This window comes from Dreissena polymorpha, chromosome 8, assembly GCF_020536995.1.
Source record: "Dreissena polymorpha isolate Duluth1 chromosome 8, UMN_Dpol_1.0, whole genome shotgun sequence".
Taxonomy (NCBI): Eukaryota; Metazoa; Mollusca; class Bivalvia; order Myida; family Dreissenidae; genus Dreissena; species Dreissena polymorpha.
In genome coordinates, this window is record NC_068362.1 from 81,228,615 (window position 1) to 81,245,631 (window position 17,017).

At 36.3% G+C, this 17,017-nt stretch overlaps 2 protein-coding genes across 2 annotated transcripts; one reads left to right on the plus strand and one right to left on the minus strand.

Moving 5' to 3' along the window:
• Positions 1-338: 338 nt before the first annotated feature.
• LOC127840685 (neurofilament heavy polypeptide-like) lies at positions 339-1,345 on the minus strand. The gene is made up of 3 exons (XM_052369098.1): positions 1,298-1,345; positions 1,060-1,251; positions 339-734 (listed from the first exon to the last, which is right to left on the minus strand). Exons 1-3 carry the CDS (start codon positions 1,343-1,345, stop codon positions 339-341), a joined length of 636 nt encoding a protein of 211 aa, XP_052225058.1.
• A 12,774-nt stretch (positions 1,346-14,119) lies between these two features.
• On the plus strand, positions 14,120-16,657 carry LOC127841222 (uncharacterized). Its single transcript, XM_052369885.1, has 4 exons — positions 14,120-14,296; positions 15,254-15,379; positions 15,729-15,851; positions 16,462-16,657. Exons 1-4 carry the CDS (start codon positions 14,252-14,254, stop codon positions 16,594-16,596), a joined length of 429 nt encoding a protein of 142 aa, XP_052225845.1. The 5' UTR covers positions 14,120-14,251; the 3' UTR covers positions 16,597-16,657.
• The last annotated feature ends 360 nt before the right edge of the window (positions 16,658-17,017 follow it).

Consider the following 17,017-nt stretch of genomic DNA (forward strand, 5'->3'; position numbering starts at 1 on the left):
TAATAACCGAACCCGGGACTCTGGGATGCACAATCGTATATTAAATCTTTACACCACAGAGGCTTTAAAACTGATAGGGTGACTATTAGAGCACATAATTATCTTGTTTTGATTGTGACCAAATAATCGTAGTTTTACGCGACTTTCCGGCTTTCTAGCTGTCTGCCTTTCCGGCTTTCTACCTTTCCGGTTTTCCGGCTTTCCGGCTTTCTAGCTTTCCGGCTTTCCGGCTTTCAAGCTTTCCGGCTGTTCTGCTTTCCGTATTTTTAGCTTTCCGGCTTTTTAGCTTTCCGGCTCTCCGGCTTTCGGGCTTTCTAGCTTTATGGCTTTCCAGCTTTCTAGCTTTCTGGCGCTCCGGCTTTCCGGCTTTTCTGCTTTTCTGTTTTCTGGCTTTCCGGCTTTTTAGCTTTCCGGCTTTTCGGCTTTCGGGCTTTCAGGTTTTCCGGTTTTCCGGCTTTCCGGCTTTCCTGCTTTTTCGCTTTCCTGCTTTCCGGCTTTCTAGCTTTTCGGCTTTCCGGCTTTCGGGCTTTCCGGCTTTCTCGCTTTCTGGCTTTCCGGCTTTCCTGCTTTTCAGAGTTTTCGGCTGTTCTGTTTTCCTGCTTTCGGGTTTCCGGCTTTCCTGCTTTCCTGCTTTCCGGCTTTCTGGCTTTCTGGCTTTCTGGCTTTCCGGCTTTCCTGCTTTCCTGCTTTCCGGCTTTCCGGTTCTCCGGCTTTTCTGCTTTCCGGCTTTCGAGCTTTTCGGCTTTCCGGCTTTCTCGATTTCCGGCTTTCTATCTTTCCGGCTTTTCGGCTTACTAGCTTTCCGGCTTTGCGGCTTTCTAGCTTTTTGGCTTTCCTGCTTTCCGGCTTTCTAGCCTTCCGGCTTCACGGCTTTCCTGCTTTCCAGCTTTTTAGCTTTCCGGCTTTCCGGCTTTCTAGCATTTTGGCTTTCCGGCTTTCCGGCTTTCTTGCTTTCTGACTTTCCGGCTGTCTAGCTTTCCGACTTTCCGACTTTCTAGCTTTCCGGCTTTCTAGCTTTCCGGTATTCTAGCTTTTCGGCTTTCTAGCTTTCCGGCTTACCAGCTTTATAGCTTTCCGGCTTTCTGGCTTCCGGCTTTCTAATTTTCCGGCTTTTCGGCTTTCTGGCTTTCGGCTTTCCTCCTTTTTGGCTTTTCTGCTTTCTGGCTTCCGGCTTTCCGGCTTTTCAGCTTTCCGGCTTTTCGGCTTTCCGGCTTTCCGACTTTCCGGCTTTCTAGCTGTCCAGCTGTCCGGCTTTTTGCATCCGGCTTTTCGGCTTTCCGCCTTTCTGGTCTTCTACCTTTCCGGCTTTCCGGCTGTCTAGCTTTCCGGCTTTCGGGAAAGCCATGGATGGATGAATTGATGGAGAGATGGATGGATGGATGGATGGATTGATAGATGGATTGATGGATGGATAAATGGATAGATGGATGATTTTCATGGGTTTTAATTCAAAACATGATCTGTCGTATGATGTTATTTCCACTGTCGAATGTCCTTTACATGAATTATTGTTTACATTATGGCCGACAAGTCATTATTTCAATTTTTTATTCAAATAATAAGTCACAAAAAGATCACTATATGATCAGGTATATATCTGAATAAAACATCCGAAACCTGATGCCGGAAGAACGGACAGACATACGTACGGACACTACGGCTTCTCTATGCCACCCTACCGGGGGAATTAATTATCTAAGAAAAGAAAAATGAAGAAATCGTTCCAAAACCTCAATAGTCACGTTGTCTTAATCTGTTCTTGTCTTTTGACAGTAACGATATAGCGGTTGCATCATGTATACACTTAGTTTCATTCTTAGAAAACACGCTAACATTGCCTAACACAAAATAAATTACGATCATCTATCTCAGTGAGTAATTGATTTTGTTAAAAGGCTCAAAATCGGTCTTTAGCTGGCATGACATCATTATAGTTATGATTTCATTTTGTAATTCAAACTATTAAACATGTTAACGATAATGTGTTTTGCAGAAATGAGTTAGTTTCCGCTTTAGTTACTAAGTTAGATATGACCGACATGATAAACTGTTTTTTGATGCAGAATACAACATTCTGTCGACTGTTGCAATGTTCGTGTTTAACGTTCTGTTCTGGATGTTGGATATTGTGCTCATAAATTGATGAAGTGATTTGGAATTCACTGTTGGATTTCCACACTATGTGACCTATATATTGGATAACAGATTGCGCAAGTCTAATGGAGATGGGGTATACATTATCTGAACAATTTGCATTCTTCATACATTTTATTTTAGAAAAGATGTAAAGTTTGTCTTTCACAAACAGTTCAAATCGATTAAAAGGAATAACTTTCTCCATGCGAGTTCTCTATAGCTTTTTCCGGTAAACATTTGCGACGTTTGATGGTGATGTTTATCAACATGAATTGTTAATCTTATATTCGTTCCGCATTGTAAACATGATATGTGAATAAAACGATATCAAATAGCATACTGCATTATTTGATAAATAAAATGAATACCTTAAACATGAATCAATGTGACGGTTAAATGGTGTTTCATGCTTCATTAAATTATGTACTAGCGTGATGAACAAATCGTACACTTCACTAAAAGGATAATGTCTTACATCATGCTTTACAACATAACTTTGCCAAGAAATGTGTTTGTTATTACATATTAAGTATGTCTTTTATCAGACGGGAACATCAATGTTAGTACAGGAAAACAATACATTTTTTTCTATTCCACCCAACTTTTCTACAATCTCAAGCGAGGTCTAGATATAAGGAATATATGTAAAAAGGGACATTTCAAAAGCTCCTTTTTATTAACTACAATCTTTGTGTTGCATAAAGAAATGACCATATGCATGGATACAAACAAAGACCAGATACCGTTTTGACCTTTCATCTAAAAGTGTGGCACGGGAATTGGAGGCATACACCTTTATAAAATAAGACTTTTATGTTGGCGATGATTCCTGTCGAGTAATTTTAGAATCTATTGAGGCATTGTAACGTTGAAGAGTGGTAAAAAATTATCCAGGAACACCCGGAAGGACATGCAAATCTTAAGTACCCAATCGTTTCACAAATAGTAGACTAGCAATTATAAAGTCATAAATTCTAAGTACCAGAATACAGTATCACATCAAAATACATAAGATTGCACAACACACAATAAGGGGGCACACATGTTATTGGACTCATTAAAACATGTTGTAAAGGAACGTTAACGTTCCTGGTCGCAATTCTATGAACATCCTAATTAGTATAAACGGTAGTCATGGCCATATTCGCAGAACATAGCTTAATGAACATTAATCAAAAAGTTTGTATTATGTTGGCTTACAACAAAAAACAAAAGATATCTAAGGTGAAGCGTTTCATGCATCATCATTTGTGCTAATTTAGATTGTTACATAGTAAGGACACTTTTAACAGTGTATGACATAGTATGACATAGTATTGTTACTAAAACATCGACGATAAAGAATGTGTTGAAACAATTTAAATTTATCAAAGTATAGAATGTAAAATAGCTTTAGCTGAGTCTATGTTATCTGCTTTTATATGCATTGTTTCGATGTATTCGTTAACGAAACCTATGATACAATCTCATATTTTAAAAGCAAGCACTATCGAATCGTGCTTACAAGGCATGAGATTGCGTTGGTCAATCCTAAACAAACACTGTCTACATCAACCAAAGCCTCACTCTCCAGTCTTGTCTCGCGTTTACAAAACCCAATGTCACCCATATGAAAGTTATAACTAGAATAATATATTTTATAACCAATTATTAATAGTAAAAAACGTATGGCATTTACGTTCCATATAATTTGTTAAGGTATATTATCATTTCTTTGTGTGTCATTAGGCTTAATATTCCCAAGGTTTACATGCCCGTAACATGTTAAAACCACTATCTTATTGTTTAATGCATTTTATAAATCAAATAAATATTTTTTGTTTGACATGCATGCATCAATATATAGGTAGTTTTGTTCTGTAACCGAATACCATATGTATACAAGATGCAACTGATTTTGTATAAAGGCTGACGGAAAGTAAACGTTTGTGCATAAACACTTAGATGTAAGTGCACTAGAAACAAATCTGTCGTGTTGACATAGATTACTTAACATACCAGTTTTCTTAACAGACATATTCATCAAATGCAATGGTTAATGGTTCTTGTAGACATTTTCTGAAGGTTAAGACAGTATTGGGAAAAATAAATAACAACTTTCAGTAAAATCAGCTACTGCACATATTCTTACAAAAAAATCTTTCGCAGGGCGATTGACTAATCTTATAAACAAAGAAGGTCATGTTCTATACATGTAACTGTGAAAACGATAAATATTTGCGTAGATAAGCTCCGCACTAAGGCTTATGTTACAATATCAGTTGTATCATCAACATATTATTTCCTGCAATGAACGCAACAGGTGAGGGAAATTGTAAAAAGAAAGTAATTACGTATCCCAGACATAACATACTCCTGGAAAAAATAATTTATAATTACTATGTACTCAATGTCGTGGTTCGTGTACAGCGTTAATGGTTAAGCTAGCGCGTGTTAAAGCCAGAAATGCTAAGACGTTGGTTTTTTTTTGTTTTGCTTTGTAAATTAGAAATTCATTAAATATCAAAGGCGTGTTCAATAGGCACGTTCGAGAAAAATATAAAACAATTAAGCAGTGTTCTGGGAAAACTGGGCTTAATGCATGTGCGTAAAGTGTCTTCCCAGATTAGCCTGTGTAGTCCGCACAGGCTAATCAGGGACGACACTTTCCGCTTTTATGGTATTTTAAGTTTCAAGGAAATCTCTCCTTACCGAAAATCAAGTTAAGGCGGAAACACTTCAACACTGGCATCATGAATATTACTCCTATGTGATTTAACGCTGATAGAACGTAATAAAAAATTACTTTATATTTGAAATGTTGATATGTTTAACTTTTAAAAGAACACCCTGAAGCATAAATGCATATCAAATAACAAATGACAAATAATTTATTCATTGTACAACTCAATCTTTTATGAATTGCTTCGGCTTCTGATATTCGCGATATGCCATCTTCGAAGAATTTACCACAGTATTTTCACATTTATAAATTTAATTGTGTACCATGATGTTCATACCATATATAGATTTTTGTACATTCTGTTTTTTTAATCGCTAATCATATGTTGATATTGCATGTATCATTCATATGTAGTCATTAATATTATGTGATGTAGAGTCATTATACATGATACATTTTACTCAGCATAACACTGCACGTACAAAAGCTTTACTATTTTCAAAGAAAATGGGCATAAATTAAACCAGCAAACATAAATAAATTATTATAAAAGTCACAAACATAACATAACATAAACAAACATAAATAGTGTAGCGGTGAGTGAAAGTACGTGTTAAATGTGTGCAATGTGTGCGGTTAGAATGGCTCTAAGTTCGTTGTGTCAAAACAATGAACATTCCATTATTTTGCAAGTATGTGAATGTATCATACCCATTACAAGGAATCAAGGTGGTGTCTCTTCTTACGTGTCGTTTTATGTCTGGTAAAGATATTCCCAACAACTGAGAAACTCTTTTTCAAGTACAGGCTTTAAAACAGCTTTCAATGTTTTTACGTTATATATTTATTACCTATTAAAGTTTACAAAGATGTGTCTTCATATCCTCATCTTCTTTCCACATGCAATTAAATCGACGACCTAGAAACTAAATTATATACAACTTGCCACTTTTATTCCTAAACAAATGCTACAATCTGAAACTATTACCATGAATGCCAATTGATCGTAGTCGAAAGTTTTAATACTATATCCGTTCCGGGATTCAAAGGAGTTGAATGGTTGAATGGTTTATCTCAAGATCTGTTAAGACCCTAGAGGTCTCATACTACCGAATAATATTAACACTTTTACAATTGCAAGCATTAAGAAGCGTCAATTTTTACAAAGTGTTGAAAACCCTGAATGTCTTGCTATGCTATAAGCATTTGATTTAAACCATGAAATCTCATATTATTTTTATATAGTTTTTTTATATTGCTGTATGTTAATTTACCGAAGATAGCTTAAGAGCTATAAAATACTAGAAATCCTTACGTTCATACCATAACGTTGAGGCTCATGTAATGTTATATGATATTATTTCAGTACAACCCGCCTAAAAATTCAGCAATTTTTCTTATGAGCGCGAAAAAAAAGTTAAATGCTCTCAGACCGAATGAGACAACGTCCCGAATTAATCATGTTATACATATTCACTATAGCTAATTATTAGGTTAAACTAGTGTATAAGACAGCTTTATCGCAATTGTTGGCTGAATAAAATCAAAAACAACGAGATTCCAAAAAGTGATTTGACTTTGTAAAAACATGTTTAAGAATATAACTAAACTGTATGTATACTGCCACGAACAATTTTGTAAATGTACATTGTAATGTGTTTCAAGTGTACCGTTTATTTATTTTTTCAATATACTACAAACATATAATATGTGCCGGCCTCGTAATAATAATGGACATACGATTTAATCGTCGTTGCATAACTTGTGAAAATATTATGGTATATTAACGTGAAATAAAATTCGATATAACCGAAATTCAAAAACATCCTATGTCTTTGTGAACGTGGAAGATGTATCTTACAAGTTGATCAGAAGCTTATGTTCAGCAATGCGAAAATATTATTTATCAAGTTAATATACGAACTAGAAACAATATCGTGAAATGCTCCGTATCCGAGGACTGTATTCATATCAGAACCAAAGCAAATAATATAAATATGTAATGCAGATGTTCCCCACTGGCGAAATATGTTAGTAAACGTTATATGGATACAAAATTGAGACTTTATCGTCGCCATTATCAATAGATCAGCACTTTGATTTAAACTTCACGTTAGTCTCATATATTTTGGTACGAAAAAGTTGAGCGCGGACAAATTCTGGCAAAAATTATTTGGGTACGAAAAAAGTGTGGGTACGAAAAAAATGTGGGTACGACAAAAGTTGGGTACAAAAAAAAATAATTACGAAAAAAATGGGTACTAAAAAATCGGTAGAAACAAATGGGGCACGAACAATTTGAGTACGAAAAACAAATGGGTGCGAAACAAAGATTGGTTACAAAAAAAATGGAACGAAAAAATTGGCTTCGAAAAAAAATTGGGTACACAAAAAAGTTTGGGCACGAAAATAAATTTGGTTACGAAAAAAATAGGGTACCAACAAAATTGGGTACACAAAAAATTTGGGTACAAAAAATGTGGGTACGAAGAAAAAATGGGTACAAAAAATGGGTACGAAAAAAAAATTGGGTACGAAAATAAAGTGGGTGCGAAAAAAATGGGGTACGAAAACTTTTGGGTACGACAAAAAATTGGGGGGTACGGGGAAGTAGTACCCGTGGACCTCTCGATAAATTTGAAAGAGGACGGGAACCAAGCTGCCTTTAACTTTAGCAATGGACCTGGGGTGGGTAATGTGGACATGGATTGTCGAGATAGACCGTGTTGTCATAAGAGAGGGTCAGTATTAATTTGAAGTGAATTGGTGAATAAATGAAGAAGTTAATATGTTAAAACAAAATTTTAGGTAGGCATGGTTGTCCACTATCTCCTCCTACACTATTAGCACTAGAACCTTGTAACTTACACATAAGGTAGCTATGAGAATATGTGCGACGGTCCACTATTTGGAATTTTGATCTGACCCCTGGGTCAAAAGTTAATATAATGTGCGTCGTATGTTGTCAGTAAAATGAGTTTTTTAACCATTTTAAAATTTTGTGTGGCCGTGGTTCTGCATCTCCTCCGTCACTATTAGCACTAGAATCTTGAAACTTACACACATGGTAGGCTAGCTATGAGCATATGTGCGATGGTGCATTATTAAGAATTTTTATCTGACCCCTGGGTCAAAAGTTATTTTTATATGCGTCGCATGTTGTTAGCAATGCCTCGGTAACACTGTAACGAATCTGAGCTACGGATAAGCTACGATTTAATCGGCTACGAATGACTACGAAATTGTCAAAATTCGTGGGTCGCTACGATTTGAGTACGGAGCACAACGAATCCACCATCAAAATGTTGGAAAACGAACAAGGAAAGGTACGGACTGCTTCAGATCGACCCGATTTAGTGCGGAGCGCCACGAATCGGTACGATCAAACTACGAATCCGCTACGGTCTGGTACGATGTTTCGCGAATCAGTAAGATCTAGCTACGGATCCGCTACGGATTAGTACGGGTAAGTACGAACTAGAACGGTCCGGTACGAAGCAGTGGGAATTGCGACGGAATGGTACGGACAGGTAGAAACGAACTACGATTGAACATTGCGCCCACAGCCTCTTGTATTGTCATACAAAGAATGCCTCCCAAAACGAGAACATGCAGGAGGAAGAAACAGCGCGTAACAGAAATCAGCCGTGTCTGGGGAAGAGTCTACCTCCTCCATCCAAAATCAAGAGCCGAGTCGTCTTAAAAGCCACTCTCTAATCCACCACCTCCTTTTTTTCTCTGACCTGATAAAGTATGTAATTATTTATGTACATATTTTGATTATGCTTAGCAAAGTTTGATAAATTTTGTATTTAATTATGTCGGCTATAAATTTAACAATTATTAAATCACGTAAAAGTAAGAGCAAGATTTAAAAGGCATATGAGGCAGACACTTGCCTGCAAAGAAAAAAAAAGAAAAAGATGTATTACTAGTAAGTTCAAATTCTAATATTTTCAAAATACGTAACTTTTAGCACAAAGCTATACTATTTATACGATATTGAATCAGTATTACCTCTGTGCATATCGTCAATCAGCTCGACTACGGCCTCTGCATTTTGTGCCATATTAATATCCAAGTGTAACAAATTTATCGCTAACGCAATTTGCTGGCGGTTCATGATTGTGAACTCAACAAATGCAAGAACGATTGCTTTATAATTTCAATGATGTATTTCAGTAGCAATTTAGTGTAGTGGACCGAACATGTCCGTACTGTTTCGTGCTGAAATGTAGTACATCGTACAAGATCGTGCAAATTCCTGCCTATCCGTAGTACAACGTACTAGAACCGTGGCTTTCCGTAGTATATCCGTGGAATAATCGTATCTAATACGTAGCGTAACCGTACCGCTCCGTAGTTCTTCGTATCAATCCGTAGAAGTCCTTGAAAATCTTTGAGCCTACGAAAAGGTAAGGATAACTACGGTGTCGTAACGAATTAGTACGGATCAGTACGGTTTAGTACGGACTGCTACGGATACGCTACGGTCGATAAATTCGTAGCAATTTTTTGAACATGTTCAAAATTTGTCAAGAGTCGCTACGGACATCCAAAAACTACTACGACTGATCACAGATCAAGTACGAGGAGCCACGGTCCAATAAGGATAGCTACGAAATGTGCCGAAAAGTGTTCGTATCTCGTAAGTATCTCTGATTCGTGACAGTGTGACCGAGGCATAAAAATGAGTTTTTTTACTCATTTTTCCCATTTATTTACCCATAACTTTTGACCCAGGGGTCAGATCAAAATTCCGTTTCCCTCACTGTTCCACATATGTTCATAGCTACCATGTGTGTAAGTTTCAATGATCTAGTGCTAATAGTGTAGGAGAAGAAAGTGGCCGAACGGACGGACAGAAAAGCGGAGATCAATACAATATCCCCACGCTTTTAAAAGCGTGGGTATAACAATAAGTTCCTGAGATTTCAAGTAGAAAATACAAATCCTATAGAAAATTACATATAAATAAAAATAACGCCATAGCTCCCTGAAAATATGTGAATCGGAATCACCATACAAGGTTGCAAAGTTCCACCATATTGGATGCTAAACATGCAGTACATGTTATCAAAGTCAGATCATACTTATCTGTGATCTCGTGGGGAATCGAACGTGTGACGGTCGGATTTAATGAAGAACGGACAAAGGGGCACAAGGAGAGCAAGACGAATGGACGGACGTCAAGTTGAACAGAAATGAGTATCGGGGTATTATTTTTAGGGTACCCTAAATTTTGTGTGTACGAAAAAATTTGTTCGTACCCCAATTTTTTTTCCAACCCATTTTTTTTCGTTTTTTGGAACCCCATTTTTTTCGTACCAAATTTTTTTTTTCATACCCAATTTTTTTTTCGTGCCCAAATTTTTTCATGCCCAAATTTTTTTCGTAGCCAAGTATTTTAAGTACACACATTTTATTTCGTACCCACATTTTTGGCATAATATTTTCGAACCCATATGTTTTCGTACCAAATTTTTTTTTCGAACCAAAATGTTTTTCGTACCCAATTTTTGTTCGTACCTAAAAAAAATTGGCATAGTTTGTTCATACCCAAAATATTGTTTTAACATAACTTCTTAATTTATTCTCCAATTAACTTCAAATTAATACTGAACATCTCTAATGACAACACGGTCTATCTCGACCATGTCCACATTGCCCACGCCGGAGCCCCACCAACATAGGCCTTGCCCACCCAAAATTGCCTTAAATATAACATATATGAGGCGTGAGGATACGCGTCGGCCTCTGCCGCGTCACTTCAAGTTAAGTATTGTTATCGGACAGGCGCAAACTGCTTAAGTTGTTTCGCTTACATCATGTTTCGGGCAATAGTAATTATTTTATTTATGTTGTAATATTATCTAATGACTCTAAGCTTTGATTCAAAATCGATTAAATTTCATATGAAATCATTAAATGTTTAACATAAACATGTTTTCATGTTGTTCCCCTCCTGTACTTTTTAGGGAGTTATTGCCCCTCTAATAACAAAGAGTATCCACACTATAAACACATACACTGATAAATCGCATCATCGGTAATCATCAAATAGTTTATCAGTTCGTTATTAGTTTTCTTATTATTTTTTTCATTTAGTTTTCTGTGTAATTATGCTATAGTTTACAAAATAATTTCAAAAGGATGTTAACAATGAGCGCGATATTGTTGAAATATGCAACCCTTTTCATAAAACAATCATAAACATTCGTTTAAGAAACTTGAAGATTGTATATGTAGCAGGGTTCGGTGTAAGGAGAACTAATACTGCCTTGCTATATGAGCGAGCTTTTATAGCGACGCGGTAGAGTGTCTGCTTAATTTGGAACCGGGAGGTCGCGAGTTCGATACCCATATATATAACATCTATAACATTTTTAGCTTCATATTCGAACTTTAGTGTAAATTTGGTAGTTTATTTTTAATTTTCTTGTTTGGACTAAACAGTGTGCAGTGTGGATCGAACCTAATACCCTCGCTTCACCTTGAAAGGGTCGAGTTGCCAAATGTTCCGAGACTGATCAAACTGGTTAATATAACAACGGGTGAGTGTTGTTTTTAATAAATTGAGTTTTGATTAAACAATGCATGACATAATACAAACATAAGTTCAGCTTTCTTGTCGAATAAATGTTGACATTTGTGCAAAGAATTCTGCTCTTGACTTACAAGTATTTCATCTCTTTTATGTACCGCGCAACCTCGATAAAATAAAATATAGAATTCTGACCCATGCAAAACTGGTCGACTTAATGCTAACCATATTTGGAGAGCATTCAAATAATTATGTCATCTGCAATGTTTTACACAAATCATGAAATGATTTTGGCTATGCTGTAAGTTGTGAAAGTAAATACATGACCGGTTATCGTATCAATGTTGTTATTTAAGAGTAGAACACAGTACAGTACGCCTGCAAAGAGACGTTTTCGCGTTTGCGAGGTTGTGGTGTTATCAAAGTTTATCAAAACATGAAATACATTCAAAGGAATAAAAGTATCTTTGTTATGTTGCCCAACACATAACGAACACGATCATCCACTCCGCAGAGCAACATAGAACATTACGCCCTCATTTCGAGTGCTAACAGGTCATGTTGAATTAGTAAAAAAATGCGAACGATGTCAAAACATGCTTGAATTTCGTTAACTATCAACTAGTTAGCTACCCTCTGTCGTACATATGCATATATAGACATTTGTATAATCCAAAATCGTGTAAGAAAATTCAAACTTCTTTCACAGACACGATCTCAAAATACGGTAATGAACACATATATCTACATTTAAATTTTTTATTTTGTTTATAATTTAATCATACAAGATGTGAGTTCGGTGCAAACATAGCTTAGACGGTGATGGTAAAGAAATGGGTATGTAGGGAAACATGGCCACATGCAGTTACGTCACGTGTGTCAAGCGTTCTGACGTCAGTGACCGCCGTTGAGCTTCCAAGAGCGGCAAGGACTCTCAGCTGTGTGCAAGAAATAAAATACAATAGTAACATGACACAATGCTGTATATAATTAAATTTAAACCCAAGTTGCACCAGAAGGGGGCGCCGTTTGTCGTCAACAATATGTTGAATAGTTGAAGATGGATGAAGATTGGAAACAAACAATAACACATGATATGGGTCGATTTAACACTCGCTAAAAACAAACAAGCAAATAATATTGTGGTTATTGCCGAAGTTCAAAAATGGTTTTAATAGAGACGTGCTTTGCAAATTAATACAACGGAAATAAAAATCAGAATTCTGGTATAATACACGCTACATTCCATTTAGAGGCCACATTTATATTCGACATGCCAGTTACACACTTCTCAATGGGAAACGTTCAGATTGAATTTAAGTTCTAAGAGGGTTTTTACCAAAACGTATACTTTTTTAGTATTATCGACATGATATGTCCACGAACCGAAGTCATTTAACTGTACACGAATTTGTGAGGTAAACGACATATTGCAAAATACTGTCTCGCAACCGAACATAGGGTGTGGTATTTATAACACATGCGTTGTTACTTTGATGCTTGATTTGTTTGAGCTTGTAGATGATCAGTATAACAAATCATAAAACATATGGGCCATTAGTTGGAACTTTTTTGGGGATGTTTTCACCACCTTAAGACAGTTACTGAATGCCTAAAAGAGCTTCCACTACCTCGCCAGAAGTCATGCCAGCGTCAGTGTGGATCTACGCATGCTCTGAGTCGGAGAGGGTGGCGATGTAGCAGTTGTAGGTTATTCTGTCCGGGTGGGTGGGTCTTCACCAGTAGATGGAGCTGCAACGACAATGAAAATAAAACACTATATTTAAGTCAGGGGTAGATCGTACGTAAGTAATTGGTGTGGCGTAGTGAGAAAATTATTAACTTGTGTTCAAAATGGCGGCCAACGGCTGATTTTTGGACGGTTGAGTCCGACCATTTGAATGGTTTGAACATTTGCCACATTAATTTGGCACATCGATTTTTCCAATTGATCCAATTTAGAATGATGGGAGAGTCCACTAGGCATAAATGGGTTAAGAAGGCTTATTGCTTGTTGCAAGTTAACAATTGGATACTGCAGATTGTTTGTCGATTAACAATGCTATAAGATTGACACCCTTTTAACCCATTTATGCCTAGTGGACTCTCCCATCCTCCCAAATTGGATCAATTTATTTCCAAAATTAGGGATGTCTAGTGTATTTATTTCTATATTTAGAATATTTCTTACAGAAATTCCTTTAAGCAAACAGCGTAGACCCTGATGAGACGCGTCTCATCTGGGTATACGCTGTTTGCCAGGGCCTTTTTTTGTAGGCATAAATGGGTTAAGTCATAACAGTTTTGATAGATTCTCTAAATATAAGTTTACATAAAACAGTTTTATACATTTGGTTTTCACAGCATACACGTTCAAACTGTCTAACTCAGCCGTTTATCAATAAACAATACTCGTAAAAAACATTTTATCATATCAAAATAATTTTCTATGCATATACTTAAACTCAATAAAACAAAAGGAACCACCGTTAATATTTTCATGCACACTCATAAACACGCCTATTAAACAACAAAGCAACAACGTTCAAGTAACTAATACTGCACTAAAGAACCCTAAAATTCAACTCAATCGATGTAAACATCTAAATACAGCACAACAAGGCACATACAATGGTCTGCTTTAAGCAGATGCTTATGCCGCAACGCATTTAAACTGTATCACATCTTAAAATGAAGTCAACGCGTGTCGTTTCCAAAAGAAATAGAACAATGTGATATCTTTCGAGCTTGTTTTGTAAACTTGTTTACTTTCAGAAATCGTGAAACACACGTACGAAAAGCGTCATTTTTATGGTACTTAGGCGTCTATATAAACGGACTCTCCCAGAAGAAATGTTCAAATCAACTGTGCCATAACCAACCGCGGGGATTTCAGCTCTCTAGTTATTATGCAAACCATCTGTATTTTCCTGGGTGTGATCGTGGCATGTTTTGTGAGTAGAACGGTGAATTTTTGAATGAGTTTATTTTCAATACGTGTTTAAATGCACTCAACTTAAGTCAGTTGGTTAAAAAGACATCTTTGTCAAAAAACAACATTTGTTCTTTTACACGTGTTCAAATAAAATCTTAAATATTGAGTTCTTTTTAAACTGTTAGAAATGTTAACCCATTTATGCCTAGCGTCTAGAAAAAAGGCTTTGGCAAACAGCGTAGACCCAGATAAGACGCCGCATGATGCATCGTCTCATCAGGGTCTGCGCTGTTTGCTTAAAGGAATTTCTGCAAGAAGTATTCTAAATATAGAAATAAATATACTAGACATCCCTTATTTTGGAAGTAAATTGATCCAATTTAGGAGGATGGGAGAATCCACTTTGCTTAAATGGTTTAACGATGTATTATCCTCTCGCACTCCTTTCCATTTCAATATAAGGACATTTTGTATCTTCTGCTAACGTACTATGTTATGTTAAGCTGTTGACAATTATAATGATTTATTTCTATTGTTTTTAAAGATCGTTTGCTCCGGTTGGTGGAGACATTTGCTCAAAATAACAACAGCTTCATGTCAAGCTATGTAAAATAATATTTTGTTTGCAATACAGGATTACACTAAGTTATAATTTTTTAAGTAGTTTCAAGTCTTGAAAATTCATAAATTCTTTTCTGTTTTATGTTTTTCTTCCGGATGTAGAGATCGTTTTCTATTGTGTAAAATAGTTAACGTGTGTAATTTAATACAAAGTGACTACGCAGAATACTGTACAGTAGCCGAGAATATCTCATAGTGGATAGAGACAAGGTTTTCGATTTTATAATAGTGGGTTGAGACAATGTTTTCGATTTACAACCTTGTGTAGAATAATATCTCATGTGTGTGAAAATATGTAACAGTTATCTAAGATGTATTTTTCTCACATTTTCAACACCTTAACATTTTTTTAAAGGCCGCCACTACCCATCGACCCCCTCACACCACGCATGCGCACACAAATCACACCACGCATGCGCACACAAATCTCCCCATCGAGCCATGGGAAATCCATATCACCTTCCAGTTTCAGCCACTCACAGTAAGTAGTGGATTGGTACATGCATGCGTAATTACAGATGAAAAAATAGCGTAGGGCAATTAAGCATTATAATTTATTTATCTTTATTTTTATTTTTTTAAATAAAAATTTAGATCAAGTGTTTACAGGAACAATACAAAAACTTTCGATTAAACAAAAAACTTACACACAATGTTTACTGGTTAACATCATTTGGTAACTTAAGATTTTAGTTTCGGAGAACATCTGGGATTAATTGTATACTTTTGCCTTGCAATCCTCAAAATAGTCAGCTTTCAAATGCTTTTAGCGTACGGCTATACGAAACAATAATTATACAAAGTAATAGTGTATTTAATGTTCGATGTAGTTTCACCTTCTAGCGATGACTCCACCGGATAGAGCTACCAAGACCTTCAAGTGCTTCATCGCCACCATCTCCGACTCCGAGCATGCGCAGATCCACACCGACGCCGGCATTAGTGCCGTCGAGGTAGGGATTGCTCGTTAACGAATAAATTTACTGTCTGAAATTGGTCAACCCATTTATGCCTAGCGTCTAGAAAAAAAGCCTTGGCAAACAGCGTAGACCCAGATTAGACACCGCATGATATGGCGTCTCATCAGATTCTGCGCCGTTTGCTTTAAGGAATTTCTGTAAGAAAGATTCTAAATATAGAAATACATATACTAGACATCCCTTATTTTAAAAATAAATTGATCCAATTTAGAAGGATGGGAGAGTCCACTACGCATATATGGGTTAACGTTATATAGTAGGATGCGGTTCACGTAGTCCCAAATAAATTGTCAAATATATTGTCATCTGTTAACATATACTGCACATCTAGCGAATCAAACGAGCTGAGCCTGTGGCAACGACCACAATGTTATTTATTTTATGTTTGTTAGATGTGATATATACCCGCTGTTTTATTTTTTCAAAATGTAACTTACCTGAACTATCGAACATTTCGTTTATAAAGTTACCCGATCTTATGCAGCATTGGTGTTAATTTTGGTCATACCATTGTTTTATAAGTATGCAATATTTCATTATCAACTATGAACAATAATTGTCGTTCTTTTTTTATTAAATCAAGCTGAAAATCCTGGCCGCTCTCGAAAGCGCCACGGCCGTCACCGACGTCAGCACGCTGGACACACGTGACGTCACTACCTGTACCTCGCACGGATGGAACGTTGTGCTGCCTCGTTACTTTACCATCACCGTCTAAGTCGCATTCGCATTTATCTTATCATGTAAAATAACTTAACATAAATGCATATCTAAAATCATGTATGTGTATGCATTATTTTGCTTCAGTCAGTGAAAAAAGAGACCGTTTAAACTTTAAGCAACAATATTTGATTGCAAAACGGTTATTTTATCAATATTTGCTTCAGAACCATACAGTAATTAAATGGTAAATAAACAAAGGACATGTAGATTTGTTCGATTCTTAATTTATCTGCTTTTCGAACAATTAAACTGAGAGGGTTATATTATATCTTACCCATTGGCGCAAAAGGTATCATGTGCCTTCTTTTTCAATATCATATTATACCTCATGTGAGGATTGGGGCAGTATTATACGCTGCATTTAGGCTTACTCTACTCAATTATTATTATTGTATCTATTGAACGATCAAAAAGTA

What these genes read in the sequence shown, in the direction of transcription:
- LOC127840685 (XM_052369098.1), bottom strand. Translation starts at nt 1,345, where the DNA reads ATGGCTTTCCCGAAAGCCGGAAAGCTAGACAGCCGGAAAGCCGGAAAG. An exon ending in ACAGCCGGAAAGCCGGAAAG is followed by an intron (nt 1,252 to 1,297) that starts GTAGAAGACCAG and finishes GGATGCAAAAAG; the next exon opens with CCGGACAGCTGGACAGCTAG. An exon ending in GCCGGAAAGCTATAAAGCTG is followed by an intron (nt 735 to 1,059) that starts GTAAGCCGGAAA and finishes AAAGCCGAAAAG; the next exon opens with CTCGAAAGCCGGAAAGCAGA.
- LOC127841222 (XM_052369885.1), top strand. Translation starts at nt 14,252, where the DNA reads ATGCAAACCATCTGTATTTTCCTGGGTGTGATCGTGGCATGTTTT. An exon ending in TCCAGTTTCAGCCACTCACA is followed by an intron (nt 15,380 to 15,728) that starts GTAAGTAGTGGA and finishes TGTTCGATGTAG; the next exon opens with TTTCACCTTCTAGCGATGAC. An exon ending in CCGGCATTAGTGCCGTCGAG is followed by an intron (nt 15,852 to 16,461) that starts GTAGGGATTGCT and finishes TATTAAATCAAG; the next exon opens with CTGAAAATCCTGGCCGCTCT.